The sequence below is a fragment of the Strix aluco genome, chromosome 20, assembly GCF_031877795.1.
Source record: "Strix aluco isolate bStrAlu1 chromosome 20, bStrAlu1.hap1, whole genome shotgun sequence".
Taxonomy (NCBI): domain Eukaryota; kingdom Metazoa; phylum Chordata; class Aves; order Strigiformes; family Strigidae; genus Strix; species Strix aluco.
Genome location: NC_133950.1, coordinates 14,896,930 through 14,914,414, shown reverse-complemented (window position 1 = coordinate 14,914,414; position 17,485 = coordinate 14,896,930). Strand labels below are relative to the sequence as shown.

Sequence of the window (17,485 nt, the reverse complement as noted above, 5' to 3'; positions counted from 1 at the left end):
GAATGGAATTTGAACAGTTGAGAATCCAGGTAGTTCATGTTAATCTTAGAAAACAAAAACATATCTTAAAAAATAAAATAAAAATTGCCCCCTCTCCCCCCAAAAGTATGGCAATTTTATGTTAACATTTTCTTCTACTCCTTTCTTCCCCCTCACGCCTTTGCCCCACGGAAGGATATGTCATTTCTGAGTGTAGCTCAGTGAAAAGTTAGACCAAAAGGTCTTGTGAAAAGTGAGGTCTTCTGTTTCCCTGTCATGACACTTGGCGTCTGTGCTTTATGAATAGAACCTTTGATTTTCTTGAGCTGCACTCTAATCAATAAACTAAATTTTTGGGAGGTGGGATTATGGCAAGGGCATGGGAAGAAGTAGGAACGTCCCAAAGTTGCAGCTACAAGATAGGACTCGGAATCCAAGTGACATAGTGAAATGTTATCATTTAAGATCTTAAAGGTTAGTACTTCTTGACTACATTGCCATAATAGAAGTGAATTTCCAATTAATCTCTGATTATTCCTATAGATATGGCTCTGCTTGGCATATAATTTTATGAAGCTAATGTCCTGCATCTATATATTCAGTATTTCAGATTGGTATTTCTAAAAAATTTCTTTGCAGAGGAAACAATCTTTATTCCTTGTTTTTAATAACTTTAGCCTCCTCATATGTTCTGGACTCTTAGTTCCCGAATGACTGGCTGGCCGCCGTAGTGTTGTCCAAAGTTTGGTGTTGCTGTTCATCTGCGGGTCTGTGTTCTGTAGTTGAGTGGGACAGTGCTTGCATGTGGTCATCTGCTGTCAGACGTTCTTGAGAGCTCACATTTGTAATCATGACTCTCAAAATAATCCTTTTGTCCTGAGAGTTCCACCTTAAGGGTGCTACAATTTTATGATCTGCTCTTCCACAGAAATTTTACAGTGTTTTAGTATCTTGGCATATGTACACATAGTTGTTATGTAAATGAAATGTTCTCTTTTATTTTGAATTCAAATAAATACATTTTTGCTAAATAGTGCCTGGTTGACTTCTTCATCCTTGATTTAGACTGCTGTGTTTTGATGGAAGCATTTGGTACATCCATCATTAATAAATAATTGAATAATGTAAGAGTTATTAGACAAGAAGAAAATGGAACTTAACTTTTCTATTTCAGTATGATTCTTACATATTCTTTTTTATATTAATAAATTTTCTGTAGAAACAGTGCAGAAATTTAAATTGTCACGATTGTCTAGGAGTTACGGCAGACCCAAACTGCACATCCAGCTTGGTGTGCTGTAGGTGACCTCTTGTTAGGAAATGGGTTTAAGTCTTTCACATGTTTGGTACTCTGTAAGCTTGAAAACAGCTTTTTCAAAAGTGGTGGTTTAAGTTCCTAGTTTAGCTTAAATCTTTTAGCTTTGATGCATTCTAATGTAACTTTATCTTGAAGACCGTATCACTAGAGAAGAAAAAGTGCAATTTCCTGTCTCTTTCTCACCTTTATTTTGTAATTATTGGAGAATTTACAGTAACTTAATCTTTAGTTGAGATTCATATTAAAAATACTGATTAATAAGCTCTAGCTGACAGAAAGATGTGTACGTTGTTCTTATTTCCTTGGCGTGCAGGATTTGATATAGAATCATATTAGCACTAAAAACCTGAAATGTTCTTCCTGGTAACTTATTCTGCAAGTGTTTGCAGTGGGGCTATTTCCAGCCAGTTATGTGTTAATGATAGTGCAAGGTTGAAGCATTCCAATCATTCATACTCCTGTCCTCCCTTTCTTAGATGTGTTTCTTTGCTCAGTGTTTTTGCCTTATTTCTTTTTCTTTGTTGTGGTCAATTCAGTCAGTATAATAGCAAAGACACTGGCTTTTTTTTTTTCTTTAATAAAGAGTTATGTTAGAGATATACTATAACAGAGATAAGAGCTATTTATGTCCTAAGCTATTGATTTTTAATTAATGTTGCCTGGGCTCATACATGTTGGCAGAATTGCTAACAGCTTGTGGCATTTTTTAATTCACATCTTCTTTTTTGGTATTTTGACAGTGTCATTCATATCTCATGAAAAAGTACCTCGTCAGGTTAAATGTGTTAAAACACCGAGCAAAAAAAAAAAAGGAGAGAATGGAACATAGGGCTGCCTAGAAACCTTGATCCATTGCCAAAGTATTTAAACAATTTAGTGTTTTGGTTTTCTAGCTCCAAGCTGCTTCTCAAATCCCTTGCTAATTAATCCAGTTAATTCTTTGTAGACTAACTGTATGCAGGGCTTTTTCTTGTGCTTCTATCGCTGAGAACCCTGTTTTGTTTGAAGCAAACCTAAGCTCTGTTATAAAGGTTGTAGTAATAAAGTGAGTACTTGCAGATGTAAATACAGTGTTTTGAGCCTTTTTAAAAGGAGTTGTGTTTGTGTGTGTAACTTCTAATTTAATCTTTCATGTTTAAAAATTAAGCATATATGTTTGTATAAAAAGATGGAGAGAACTTTGTCCTTAGTTTGATCATTTAAGAAAAGGTGATAGAGCCTCTATGGAACAATTATGACATGAAGTACTGGTGTTATATTAGAACTCACGATATAGGTTTATTTTTCAACAAGTAAATTACTGTAAATGCTGTTCCTACTCCAAAATGTATGATTGGATAGAGGGCAAATAAGAGAGTTTAACGGGAAGGAGAGTTTTTAGAAATGACCCGTTGATACTTTGTACTCTAATCAAGAGAATTCAAAGGTGGTGTGAATTCAGAACTGGAAAAAGCAGCTAGGGAGCAGAGAGCTTAGAAGCCCAATTAGATGTGGTATGAGATAATGAAAAAAGAGTATACACTCCTCAGGTGTGCTTCTCTGATAAAAGCAGCTGCAGCTCTTGAGCTTACTTCTAGTCTTTTAAGATTTGTTGAAAACTGCTTCCCCTCATGCTGCTTATCAGTGCCAAGCGTATGATTGTGTGCAGTAATGCAAGTGTACCTCTTGCTATCAGGGATGTTTCTCCCAAGCACTCTGGGAAGAATGGCTCTCTGAACGTTCTACTCCATCAGCTTTCTCAGTTATTTTGAGAAGTTGCTTCTGAGGACTTACTGGCTGCAGGACACAGCTTTCCCTCCTGTGTGATACTGGATGTTCTTGCAGATCAGTGATGATGTGCAGATACTGGAGACTGTTTGTGCTGCCAACTGGCCGTAACAAGTTACGCTCCTCGTTCCCTGAGTCACCCTCTGTAGATTTGCATGTCAGCACATTGGGAGTTGATGACTGTCTGCACTTCAGCACTTTGTGGATCAACCTGTGGAGAAAAATTGTGCAAGTGAATTAAAGTTGCATTTTTAGACTACCTTTGGAGTTGGTAGTGAAGAAAAAAAAATGTTTTTCGAAAAGAATTGGCAGAGCTCTTGAAAAAGTCTAAAAGTGTAGTTGGAAGTTTGTTGTGTAATAAAGCTGGGCAAGGAAGTGTGAAAGGAAATTAATGAAATTGCTAGTTTTATGCACACCTGATTTCCAGCACTGGCTATTAAATGAATATAACATGATTATGAAGCGTTCCTGCTCAGAACTAGACTAGTCCACTACCTCAGGAGCATCTTGATAGCTGAATATGTGCTATCATACATCTTGGAAGTATCAAATACCTTAAAATGTTCCTAGTGCATCTCTACTTTGCAGTTAAAAATCCTTTTGATACCCTTACCTTTTCTACAGTAACAAAAATGGTTTTTTTAGTGAGGTGATAGATTTCTTGTCTAGTTGCAGTGAATATCAGCAAACTCCTCTTTATATAAACCAAATTATTCTTCAGGCTGATAGTACTGCTTTAAATGTGCTAAACTTACTTTCTCAGAGACCTTCTTTTTATTATAGCAGCACACGTGGCATAAAGTGAGCTTTGTTAATAAGTAGTAGCTAAAAGCATTGCAGATATGAAATAGGTCAATACTGCAAATTGTAAATATGCCCACAATTCTCTTGCAGTGCTTGGTGCTGTCCAGTTTTACTCCAAAAGAGAGAAGTCACTCTGAGTAGCTGAACACTCAGTGATTTTTCTTTTTCTTTCATCTCACAGTCATTAGCTACGTGAGGTGTGTTTTTCCATGCTAGGACCTCTTTCCCCTCACCCCCACTAAGTTTTAAATAGTGTTCAAGAAGTTCAACTTCTGTCATCAACACATCCGACTCCACAGAAACTTTTTGCAGGAGAGTATACTGAATGCTTTTTCTGTTTTTACAAACTTTCCTCTTATAGGCTTTCACAAGACCTCAGCGATGCTGTAGCCTTAGTTGAGGCTCACTGTGACCAGTCTCCGATTAATTTTTTTTAAACTTGCTTCCAGCTTAGTGGCCCTTACGAATTTTCTTTTGCATTTTGATAGACTGAACAGTACTAATGACTGATAAGTTGAGATGGGCTTGTTACACTGTTCAAGCAGAAACAAAAAGGGGAACTTGAGTACTGAAGGGTACAAGGTGAAGTTCTGAAGTGTATCAGCAAAATAATTATTGCTGTCTTTCATATATGATCTCGCACACCTTCAAACTTAGGAGTGAGTTGGTGACCATTGAAGCTATTGGTCGGTTAGGGTCACGTAATACCATAGATTTCTGGTTCTGAATGCATTAAGCATGAGTCTCTAAGCATGTGTACATTGTAGGAACCACAGCCATCGTATTACTCTTTATAATAATGTCTCCTCAAAAATGATAGCTAGGTTTGGCTGTCCTTTGTTGATAATGAAACATATATGAATCAGATTCATTGTATGATAGGTAGGATATATTTTACTATACATGTCAAAAAGTATTTATGTTAACATCTCCACTAAAGAAAACAATAGAATTAAGAATGGGATTTTCAGTTTCCTGTGTCAGGATTTCATCTTTGATAGAATCCGTTTTTACTGTTTCAATGCCATTTGAGTAACTAAAGCATCCTGAAATAAACAGAGGTGCAATAATAGAAATTTTTGAAGCCATCAAAATGATTCTGAAGAGCTTGTTTTCTGTAAAATCTTGTATTGCTATGCAGGGAGATTCCCATAAGAGATGATATTTGTGCAGATCAATAACGCAGAGCGGTGTCATTGGGAGCTGGTGGTGCTCTACTAAAGTAACACATGATAACTTTGAAACTGAAAACAGTTTGAGACTATCAATATTGAAAGTATGAAAGTAAGGTCAGAGTTTTAAACATTATAAAGTTACATAGCTTGGGGCTTAGAAATCAGTATTCACTGTTGCATGTTTAACAAAGAAGGTATTTTCTCTGTAGTTTAGGCAATTATACAGTTGCTGAAGAGCAGGGTTGTTTTTTTTCTTTTTTAGTACAACACTTCAAGAACTTATGGTTGGCTAGAACACTTTTGTTCCAAGTGCTTTTTGAGTCAGTTCAGATTAAACCTGAAATGTGACGGTCCATATAACATTGAATATATTTCTGCAGTACTTGTATGTATTTGCCTAATAATATGTCTATCTGAATTTATTATGGTTGGTGAATTTTGGAAAGAGATGAAAAAAAAGTTAGGTGATTGTAAAGTGTTCTGTAATACATGGAAAATATAGGTTATTAGCAAATTAAAATGGCCATAATATCATTAAAACGAAAACCAAAAATGGTGAAAATAAAGCAGTTTGGAAAATATTTATAAAACTCAAAGTATTTTCTAGTAATGAAAAGCCTGGTGGTATGTTGGAAAATACTATTTGTTTTCATTAGCAATTCCTTTAGGTTTTGTAATGTAGTTGATTGATTGCCATGGCCACATTGTGGTTTTACATGAGTTCCTTGTAGTATAGTATTTCTAAAAAGCAGTATGACATTAAAATGGCTTTTTTCAAAACAACAAAGAGAATTAGAAATTATCTGGTTGACACAGGAAAGTAGAAAATGTGACATTATGTAAAAATTTATCTTAAAATTATTTGAGAAAGGGTTTTTTTGAATGAAGGTGCTTATTAATATGCCAGTGTTACGTATAAATTAAGTTGACTATAAACTCTAATTTTACAAATATAAATCTTTTATTTTTGCTGTTAAAAGCTAGCTTAAAGAAATTGTTTTGGGTTACATATGCTTGAACCTTCAGCAGAAGCAGTAATCTTGGGAAAACAGATAGGCATACATAAGCAATTTGAAATACATGTGTTGTAAATATTAAAGAGGGTGACTGTTTCTTGTAACAATGTCAGAACTCTAGTTGCTTTGGTCTCATCTTGTGTAACTTGAGAATTTGCACTCTGGAAATATAAGTTAAATTGGCAGATTTACACAATCACCACTTGCATCTGGTACTGTTAAACTCTAGAGGATGTACCATGGATTAATTTTTGCTGCATGCTAGCTATGTGTGATGAAGGTCTGTTTATTTTTCTTCCTTTATTGCTTCTGAAACTTAAGAAAAATCTTATCTTGTAAATCCTACCCTGTGTGGTATTGGCACTTCCAGATTGTCACATTTAAGTCATAGCATGAAATATTAGTTAACTGTTTCTTTCATATTTTCAGGACAAGGAGGGCTTGCCAGCTGCTGTTGAAGTGAAGAGGCTGTCACCAGGCAACTCTGCTGTCTCGGAATATAAATACAAAGAGGCAGAAGAGAAACAAATACAGTATTCATGGCCTGAGCACTTGAAACATATCTCTATTAAATTTATAGAGTGGTGAAAAGGTTATGAGAAAAGAATATACTGATCAAACACAAATATATTAAAAAATTATTAAAAACAAAAAAGCCCACATAAAGTAGGTGTTCCTATTCAACTTCTACATTTAAACTCTTTTGTATAATTATTACAGGCAGCCTGTAAAATGTTTCAAAACACTTCATATTTTATTTTTGTGGACTTCTTGAACACTGAAGTAGGATGTTACCTAATTGTATTTTTTGCAAGTTTTAGCTGCTGCATAATTTGTTGACTAAAATTACAGGGGGGGAAAAAAAAGGATTAAAACCATAATCCATTCAAAATTTGCTCCTTGCAGGTCTCCTGGAGTTTGGCTTAGATTTCCAGTAGTACTAAATTTCTGGGTTGGTTGAAGAACAGATGGTTATGAAGAGAAATATCCCCTTAAGTGCATAGTAAAGCAAACTCAAAAGATTCATCAACCGTGCTTTAATGTGGACTTGAGGTATCACCAAAGTAATTAACCATTGCATATAAAAGATCTGAAGACCTCAAATGAAGATGGGAGAAACATGTAACAAACAAGACTTGAAATAAGTACTTTTTTTGTCTTCTGTTTTTGATCTTTGTTATTTCAGGTTTAGCTCTATCCTATGCATCCCATTTTTATAGATCTATCTTTAGTTATATCAGGATCATCACTTTAAAAATTAATCTGGATTGAAAGTTTTCTGCCCTTCCTTGTAAAGAAGTAATTCCAAGTTTGCTGATCACTGAAGATCTAATGTCTCCTTAAGTTTTGAATGTTAGTAGAAGAGAAAGTAATCTGTACTGTTGCACAACTGATCTTTTTAAAACTGATTTCTTGGTATGGATGAAACAAAAGGAGTTAAGGATTTAATATAGAAGTAATTCCCCAAACGTATTTCATATATTGAACACTTGGTGCTTGCAACACAATTGTTTCACAGCTTCCATTAAAAGAATTGATAAAGGTTTGATTAACCTGGCACCATTCCATATGAGAATCCAAGGGAGTAAATAAAAGCAGTTGAAGCTGGAGCATGTTACCTTAGGCCTAACTCATCTGATGCAAAACTCTTCCCATATCCTTATCATTTATCAGATCTTCAATCTGACACATGCATTTTCTTCAATCCATTGCTTTTTGACCTGCTCCTTTTACAACTTAATGCTGTGGAAGGGAAGAGCTGATCTTGTTCCTTGGGAAAGAGATGACTGACTTCATACTACAGAAGAGATTTGAAATAAAATATAAACTGAACTGACTCTTTTTGTGGTTATGCTTGCATTAACATTTAGATCGCAGCTGACTTCAGTGGTGGTTTTAGTTTGTGGTTTTTTAATTTATTTTTAAATTCTCCATCATCTGTTTATTTCATGATACTTCAGCTCTTCAAATGGTATTGAAACAGAAGAACGGATTCTTTCAAAGTTGTAACTGTGCCAGAGGAAGCTGGAAATGCCATTCTGAACTCTACTACTTTTCTGTAGTGGAATGTCCAAGTGATGCTTAAATGCCTTTTCAGTGGCAAGCTGGACAGTTCAACAGTTTGATACCAAGTAACCAATTAGGAGTTGCTACAAGGAAACTAATGTAGCCTCCTCTTTCTGTAGAAGGCAATGAATACGAGTGATGTTTCTATTTTGCACTTATTGTACTTTAGGTTTTTAACAGGATTGTAAAATGAATTTAACCAAGGCCCCTTTAGATGGGAAGTTGGTTTGGATGCTAGGAGCAATGAAAGTCTCCTGTGTAAGGTTTACTCTGAATGGGTTGTGAAGCTGCTGATGGACTAGTACCTGCACTGGCAAACTGCTGCGAGGAGAACAGTTAGGAACTCCCAGCCACCCCAAGTGTACTGAAACATTAGGGCAACTTTGACAACGTTTGCAGGTTCTGGTACTGTTAGGGCTATATATGTTAGGGCTCCACATCTCTTTATTCTGGAGAGCTGTATATTAGCTTAAGTAAAAATCCACAAGGAAGTTGTAGCTTAACCTGCTTTATTTTGGAAGGATTTTTGGAATATATCTATAAGATATTGCTGAACACTGCCTAGGAAAGTTTTGCTCCTCGCTGCCCCTCTGACTCTTGATGTGTTAATAATATAAAAACAATTATGGAAATCATAGTGATTTCCTTAATCTGTTCTGGTTTTCTCTCTTCCTTCCTGTTTCCTATGATGTATATTTTATGTTGCCTTTGCTCTCAGTCTTTCCTGCTTTTAGATCATTTTACTGAACTCTGAACAGCGTTTTGTGTGTGAGTTGCAAGCCTTATATTTTGTTTCTAGATTAAACTGTTGTGAAAAGCATTTTCATGTTACCAGTGAGGTTTTTGGCACTTGCAGGGCAGGCTTCCAAATGTTCTGTTGAGAGAGGCAGGCAAACTTGCAAGTCTGGTTTTCTTATGGCGTTAATGTCAATGGACTCAAAATGTCAATTTGAACAGCAGCCGATGAACATGGCACTTGCTGATTCACTCCACTGGTGGTTGTACATCATTCACAAAAACCTCAGTAACTGAGAACCATAGGTCCATGTCCATGTACTTATGCCTAACTTGTCACAAAGATGCAGACTATATCCTAGAAATAGGTTTGTTTGAAACGTGATCTGCTAGGTGAATAGTTTCATTGCATACTATTCTCATGTGGGTTGTATTTTTGACTATTGAACCTGCTATATATGCTTACTATGCATATTGATATTTTGGGGTGACTTCAGTTACATGCATTGTGGTGCTGGCAGGTTGTTTTTTGGTTTTGTTTTTTTTTTTTTTTTGGTATAGTTTGTAAGACATTCTTACAGAATCTTCACGTACATCTTGGTTGTTTTCTGACATGCACTTTTAGAATAAGGAGTACTTTAAGAAGACAAGATTGAAGTCCTAAAGCTTCACATCCAGAAAAATACAATTTTTATTCCATGTGTATTTTCTGCCAGAAGTTGTTCTGAGCTTTCTTGTCTGTCTTCTTGTGTGTGTAGGTTTTTTTTTTCCTCTCCCACATTTTCTCCACGCCCCCCCCCCCCCCCCTTTCCCCTCCTCCCCCTCTTCCCCCACTCTGAGATGTTATCTGCATGCTAAGTCTGCAGCAGTTTAGGGGCAAGCAGAACTGTTCGGCTGTACTGAATACAGGACATCAAGGAGTTTGCAGAGGTTTGGAAAGAAGTTTACATTACTTTTTAGTTGTGCTGCATAAGTACTATAATGTGTAGTGGGTGTTTAAATTAAAGTTGCTCTGAATGGAATTCCAATTCATTTTAGTGGGATTGCAGCTATAAAGAACTTAAAGAAGAGGATGAGATAAATCATTTAGTTAGGGAGGAGAAATGAGGTAATTTTCATTGTATTTTTCAATTTGAGATTAGTATGTCTGAATGATTTGTAGCCAGTATGGATTGAATTGGCTGACTTTTATCAGAAGAAACAGGTTAGTATGTATTTGTTTTGTGTGGTTAACTCTGGGAAGTATTTTCTGATACTTTTTTGAAGAACTTCCCTGGTTTTATAATTTCCATACACTTCAGATACAGACCACTTTGAGTTGTGCTATTTTTAGAAATAACTAAGCATGCCTCTTTTAAAAGCAAAACTCTTCAGTTTATGATGTAAGAAAAGTTGAGAGTAAAAGAGCAGCATAGTTACACTAATATGTCATTGTAGCATGTTCCCATCCTGTCATCTGGAAAATTAAATCAGGTTACAGCATGGATTAACATCTAGACTTGTGAGGAGGGAAGGTAGTGTCTTAAATGCCATGAAATTGAACAATGGGATTATACAGTTCACAGCTAATTTCAATATTCTTCTGTATTTGGCTTTTTGTTGAACAAGATTCTGTAGGGAGAGGCAGAAATAGGTTTTAGAACTTGGAAACATTCACATATTTACTAAAATAATAACAATAATAGCTTGAATATGGTTGAGTAATCAATACAATGCTGTACATAATGTGCATAGATGTGAGGTAGAATCTCCACTAATAGAGGGAAAAACTAAATGTGTTAGCAACGAAAACTGTTCGCTTAGTGTGGAATCAGTGTTACCCTTTTTTTGATGCTCTGTAAATGCATGGCAAGGAATCAAAATGCTGCTGTACAGAGCAGAATAGTTTTATCCTTGTATCACTGAGAAATAGCATTATCTTTTCTTACCCCTTTTCAAAATAAAAAAATATGTTCAGTTACAAAAATGTCACATATTGTTCATATGAGAAGTGATTCAGTATTTTCCCTCAAAAGCACCTCTTAAAATAGTTGCAAAGGAAACAGCTTCAAAGAGAACCATGTGATCTATTTCGTATGTTTTTCCTAACTGGTCCGCCCTAGAACAGAGTGTCCGCCCCGAGCTGTAAGGGCTGGTGGATCCCCAGGTCTTTGGCCAGCCTGGATGCCGTGGGCAGCAGCTGCTTTGTGTGGAGCTGCACCCTCTGGGAAGAGGCTTACGGTGATGTGCGTCAGGTTGGTAAGTGAACCCACCCTGACTTCAGGGGAGTCGCTCATGAATCTTAGGAAATTCGTATGACATGTCATTGGCTTAGAAGCTTTTTAAACCTGAGTGTAAACATCAGGAATAAAATTTGGTTGACTTTTTTCATAGTACCAACAGTTTTAATTTAAATTTGTGAGGTCTGTTTATTTCATTGCACTTGCACCCATACAAGAATGGGAGATTGCAGATAAGTTGGTGTATTTTAGCTTTATTTTGGGATGGTATTGTTTGTACACGTCCTGCTTTACACCTGTAACTTAACAATTTCTGGAGCTATATTTCAGCATGCTATTAATATTAATATGCAGTCATTTTCCAGAGAAGTTTGTCAGCACTTGCTTTAGGCAGAAACTCTGCGGATCTTGTCATCTTTTGTGAGCTGAAACTACAAAATCGGATGTAATGAAAGATAAACAGGAAATATTAAGTTACCATCAACATACAAGTTCAACCTGTAGCACAACTTAGAGTTCATGTTTTGCGGTTTGGGGAAAAGTTTAGTTTGAGAAGCAGCTCCATAATTCATGTGACTTTTCTTTTTCTTTCTGTTGTGAACTTTCACTGCGTTTGTTCATTGTTTTGCAATGTCTCCTTTTGCTGACCTCAGCTGAGCTTTTAATGCTTTATAACTTTATACATGACTGGTGCACTGGAAATCTTCAAGCTCTGTACTTTGCTGCGACTATGCAAGAGATTGGTTGGGATTTCAGGCTGCCTCTTCCCTTGTTCTGATCTCAGCAAATGGATTGCACTCTTCTGAACTTGAAAAAAGAATTTTACATGTGTTTACTTTGCCTATGGGGTATTAAAGTAGAAAAATATTTGAGCATCTTTTCATTAGAAAGCCCGTTAAGTACCTAGAATAACAGTGTTCACTGTGTTTTGAGTTGCAAAGGGTTTTCTTACTGTCTGGAGATACAGTGGAGCGACATCTAATACTGTTTGCATGCAGCGTGCAAAACAAATTTCTGTTAGCAAAAGTGTTTGAAGTTTCCAAGTTACTTTAGTTTTATAGGCAGAGTCAACAGTCAGTTATGTTCAAGTCTTTACCAAGTATTTCATATGGGTGGTGAAGCCTATTTTACTGATACTAGTGGTGCTGATTAAAGCTCAATCCTGAATGCTCAGTTGAACTACCCTCCAGTATTCCTCTGTTGGTATGACAGCTTTCCCCTGTTCAGAATAATTTGAATATTGTGTCCCTTGGAATTATTAGGTGCCTTGTGCTTATCCTTCCAATGGAGAGCCCGGCCATACTGAGTAATAGTAGTGTTTGTTTTGTAGATGTTTATATTTCATAAAGTCAGGTGTCTTGATGGCCACTATTTAAATATATGTATTTTTGTAGATCCTTTTGGCTTAGTGAGAGTGCTCCAGCTTCCTGGAACTTCATGTAATGACCACATAGAATTCAAATATAATTTTACTGTGTACGTATGTGTGGGTAAGCATAGTTGAAAACACTTTTCAAATCAACATTAGATTAACTGTGAAATATTAATAAAGTGATGAAAGCTATAATAAGATGTCATATAGTTTCTTTTTCCATTGTGTAGTGTTTTCCAAATAAAGATACCAAAAGTTTAGTAAATATTCCCAGACCATTTAAAAGCTGAAGTGATGGAGCTGACACAATGTTAAATATAAAGTACTTGTAAAAACATGAGGACGTGCAAGTGTGTGGCTGCCAGGCATAATTTGAAGGTGTTTTTTTTAACTGTAGGGTTCCAGGTTATACAGATTAGCCGTTCTGATGCTGTTATGAGATGTGACATCAAAAGCAGACTATAGAAGCTATATATCCCACTGTTGGAACGGGCATCTGACACCCAGTGCATCTCCACTTTGCTCATCCAGCTAAGTACATGTTGCTGTTATTTCCATTGAAATTGGTGGATGAGAAATTAAGTTAATTCCATGCATTTAATGCATTGTGGATGAAATTAAATTTCTTCTAATGTATACAGTTGATTGATGTAGGAAGTCTTTATGTTAAAGACAACTTAGCTTATGAATATATCATAGCACTGAGAGATCCATTTTTTGGATGAAAGTATAATTGTAGGCTGTGTGCTTTCAGAACACGTTCATCTTGAACCTGTAGAAACTGTCTCAGGTGGGGACTCTAATCAGTCGCATCATTTTCTAAATGACAGTGTGGTAATGTTTAATCTGGTGAGTCAAATAGTGCTGTCTACGTGAGGATATCAATTCGCCAAGGCTCAGATTCAGATGTTCTCGGTTGCTTGGTCTTGAAAACAGCCGTAACTACTTCAGTTGCTTGAAGTCTGCACAGCAAGCATCCAGCAAATTTCCTCCTGTCTTCCCGTTGGGCCTTGCAGTGTGGATATTTTACTGTCTGATTTTAAAGAGGTAGAAATAATTTATCCTTTAGGATATAGATCAATACACAAGTAAGAGTGGAATGGTACTAGTTAAGAGATGTAGAAAAGACTATGTAATAGCAAAGTAAAAATTTTATTACAGTCAACAAACTACAATGTGGAAAAGTTTAGAAACTCTCCATTTTGTGTTACTGACTTGCTTAAAAGGTCCATTTCAATAAGATCTATTACCTGTGGTTTTGAGGGGATTTGGGTCTTCAGTTTTCTCCTGTTACCAAGCTCACTGAAGACACAAAGTGAGAACTAGATACTCTAAATATGTACTTACAGTTTATGAGTAACTATGCTGGATGATGTATAGGAAGGGTTCTTCAAACGTGGCATCCCTGCCTCTTGTGGTCTGCAAACCACAGCAGCAAAAGCTAATCCATCCTTGCTGCCTTTTCTCCAGAGAAGGTGGAGGCCAGCCTCTTGTGTTCACCCGTAGCCTGGCCCAGCAATGTTGGGGATGGCTGTCGGTATCGCCGCTTCCGTGCGAGGAGAGGAACCCGCAGGGATCGAAATGGTGCTGCGCTTGCAGCAAGGCTATGTCACAAGTCTTTCCATGGCAAGAGCATGTGACAAAATTTTGTTTCGGAAGCAAGTCTTAAGCTAATTATAAAGGTGATCTGATTTTAGGTGCGTTGTAAAGATCTTAACCCACGGTCTAATTTTTCACCAGTGTGTTATTTACCCCTAAAGAACAAATATTCAGAAATGCGTAATTTCTGAAATAAATAAGGAAAAGAATTTTGTAGTAGATCAGTACTCAGTACATTTCAGTAACCTTGAAAATTGAAATATCCTCCACTACTGGGTAGTGATATTAAAGAAATGTTGGAGGTATAGATTCTGATGTAGTGATGGTGGTGGGGACATTATTGTTTGTTACTTTGTATTGGTAATCACCATAACTGCATTTTAATTCTGCACTGCACTCCACGCTGTAGACAAGGGCTGTGAATGAGTCAACATGGAAAATTTTGCCAAATCCTGTTCAGTGTATAGTCTAGTCAACTGATGTACAAAATGTAGTGGTCCTTGTAAGAGATGAGGACGATGGGAAATAAAAACCTCCGAATTAAAAATTTAAATTAAAACTCTGAATGAAAATTGATGTATATAGACAAAGCTAGAATTAAAACCAGAGGTGCGTAACAAAATATCCTTGGCTGTGATTTTTCAGTTATTATTGAAGTTGTGTTTTGTTTCATTTTAGTGAGAAAGGTTTGTAAGGTGGCCTCTGAGATGATAAAAGCACTGGTATGTATTTATTTGCCCACGATAACTTTCAGCTACCAGTGCTTAGGAGGGAATCTTGGTATCTTGCAAAGTGGTGTACAATGCACCTCTGTCTTCTGGGCAGTGATGTGGCTAGCAGCTTTCAGGGTCTACATAAATACTGTCAGATAGGTTCCTATGAGCCTTCCTTCGTGCCAGTGAGCTCCTGAAACAGCCAGGCTTTTGAGATGCCAGGAAAACAGGGAAAACACCTGCTTAGACACACACACACAACTACTTGGTATGACTGATCTGTTTTGCTGTATTTTTAAAGAGTGGAGAATGTGGATTGCGATCTACAGAGGAATGTGTTTAGAGCAAAGACATTATGGATTTATGTTGCAATTTAATTCCTTATTTCCTTAAAAAATGGTAAATGATAAAATGCTCTGTGTGTCAGTATGTGTATATGTATTTATATTAAGTTTGAGAGCAATGGGTCAATAGAAGTGGGAAGGGGGGTAATGTCAGTATCATGTTCCAGGCACCGTTACAGATTGTTTAAGCAATATTATATACTTGGATTTGCAAATTTATTTCAGGATTTCACAGAAAAAAACAAATCAATGAAAGTTTAACCTCAAATAATTCATTTTTAAAATATTTAAGAATATGCATCGTAATAGATGTTGCATGGTTTCATCACTGATACTGTGCTTGCTTTGGTGAAATATGAAACTGTATTGTCCTGTTAATTGTGTATAAAGGACTGTTGATGTGAGTTCAGCTGTTCACATTTGTTTGCATGTTTGGACACTTAGCACGCTTACCTGCATATAGATTTAAGAATTTTCAAACTAAGGCTTTAAAAGGTGATGCCTTGCTTTCTACTTCTACTTTGTTATGTTAGTGTAGAAGGGTTTGCTAATATGCATATGTAAAATTTGATATATTGTGTATGTAATTGTATGTGTGTAATGGTGAAATGTTAAAACTAAGCACCTGATTGTCTGGAAAAAGCTAAGCTAGGAAGTTTATTAACATACAGTCTTGCTGTATTTCTGATGTAAAAAGAATACACCTTAATAAAAAGTTTGCATCTGCTAGCAATTGTATCACCGATCAACTACTTTATTACTAAAGTAGACTTTGCCAATGAGAAGCCTGGAGTGGGACCATTCTGAAATAGCAGTGGATGGTGCATGTGTCATAAAAAAGACTCTCTTCCCCTCAAGCGTTAGCTACAATGCAGCGTAGCAATAATTCAGCAGTAGAGACTGCGTGTGCAACGTCACTCCCTCCGTAATGATCAAAATTTGTGGAAACGGTGTCTCCAGCAAGCCAAGCCTTGTGCAGCCAAACCCATCTGATTGCACACACGGTAGAAACTGCATAGGATACCAGTTGATTTTTTTTCATGCATTATGTGTTTATTCTGAACTCTGGCATGATTGTTGTATGGTTTTTGTAATTAAAAGAATTCTTTGTAGAATGAAATCTGGCCTTCTCAGCCATATTCCTTTGAAAAATGGATGGCTTTGAAGAGTTCTGTTTTAAATAGGTTGTCGTATAAATAATTTCAATCATGATATTCTGTTGTTTTATGAACATCTCTAATTAAATTTAAGATAACTTTTCAGGGAATACTACCATATTATTTATTCTGACAGCCAAAGGAATACGGACATTGCATCAGACTTGAACGCTTGCTAATCTGAAGCATTTAACATTTGCTTTCCTAATGACAGAGGTTCCAGGGCTATGTTAATTACCTCTTTCAAATCTGAATAAATATTTTTGCTTTTTCAGCAGCATACCTTAACATTGATATAAAGTAATTCTGAGAGATCTGTAATCTGGTATCACTGAAAACTATCTATGGAGGTTAATCAACGCAGTGTCTATAGCTGGTAAAACTAGTTATCTGATTAAAACCAAAATGTAAGTGCCTTTGGTAACCGTTTTCTGGTGACGAGCCTAGTTGGCAAATTGCAGCCAGAAAGATATCGCAGAAGGTAACAGCCTAAAGTTCAGTGTAGCACCAGGACATCTCTTATACAATAACGCACATACAAATATATATATTTACATACATGTGTGTGTGTATATGCATGTGTATGTACACACTGACATTTTTATTTCATGTGTTTTGCGTGTGTATGTTTTATATACAGTTTTTGTCTTTCTGGAGGAGGGTAAAGGCAGAGCCTTGAAAAGTCCTTCCCTGCTCTTATCAACATAGGAGCCTCAGCTGCCCTCCTTGGATCCCCTGCCAGGGTTGCTATCATCTTCTGATCAAATATTAATGTGTGATTCTGTGCTTGCTCACTAATCCAAAGCCAATTAATATTATCTGTCAATTATTTACAGATCCTGAGGTGCGGAGGCAATTCCCAGAGGGCTACAGTGACCAGGTTTGGAATGCGTAATTAATTTTTTACATGACAAAATTTATTTCAGGGTTGTTCAACATATTATTGCTGCTCTTTTTACTGAAAGAGATAAATGCATTCTTAGAAAGAAAAAGAAGCTGTAATTAGGAGCATAAGGATAAAAACATTTTCACATTTAAAGCAGAAAACGGAAGAATTTTGGATCTCATAAGATTGTTTTACAATCTAGTTTTTACAAGCAAACATGAGAGCTGGAAGGAAAATTGATTAATAAATTTCACTTTTTGCCTTTAGGTGCCACAGCCTGCAGTTCATTTGGCAGTCCTCACTTCATTGTCTGAAAGGTTTATAGCTATATTTA

At 36.3% G+C, this 17,485-nt stretch overlaps 1 protein-coding gene across 13 annotated transcripts in view; it reads left to right on the top strand.

Annotated features, from left to right (window-relative positions):
- DENND1A (DENN domain containing 1A) overlaps positions 1-17,485 on the top strand; it is a 215,024-nt gene that overhangs the window by 19,899 nt on the left and 177,640 nt on the right. For 12 of the 13 annotated variants that reach the window (XR_012625890.1, XR_012625891.1, XM_074846662.1 and 9 more), the window contains exon 3: positions 17,102-17,145. The exons of the other annotated variant lie outside the window; for it this stretch is intronic. Coding sequence is in view for 8 of the 12 variants with exons in the window: in XM_074846662.1 (XP_074702763.1) it covers positions 17,102-17,145 (44 nt within the window). In the remaining 4 variants the exon portion in view is untranslated. The remainder of the gene's footprint in view (positions 1-17,101; positions 17,146-17,485) is intronic. 13 annotated transcript variants of the gene reach the window in all.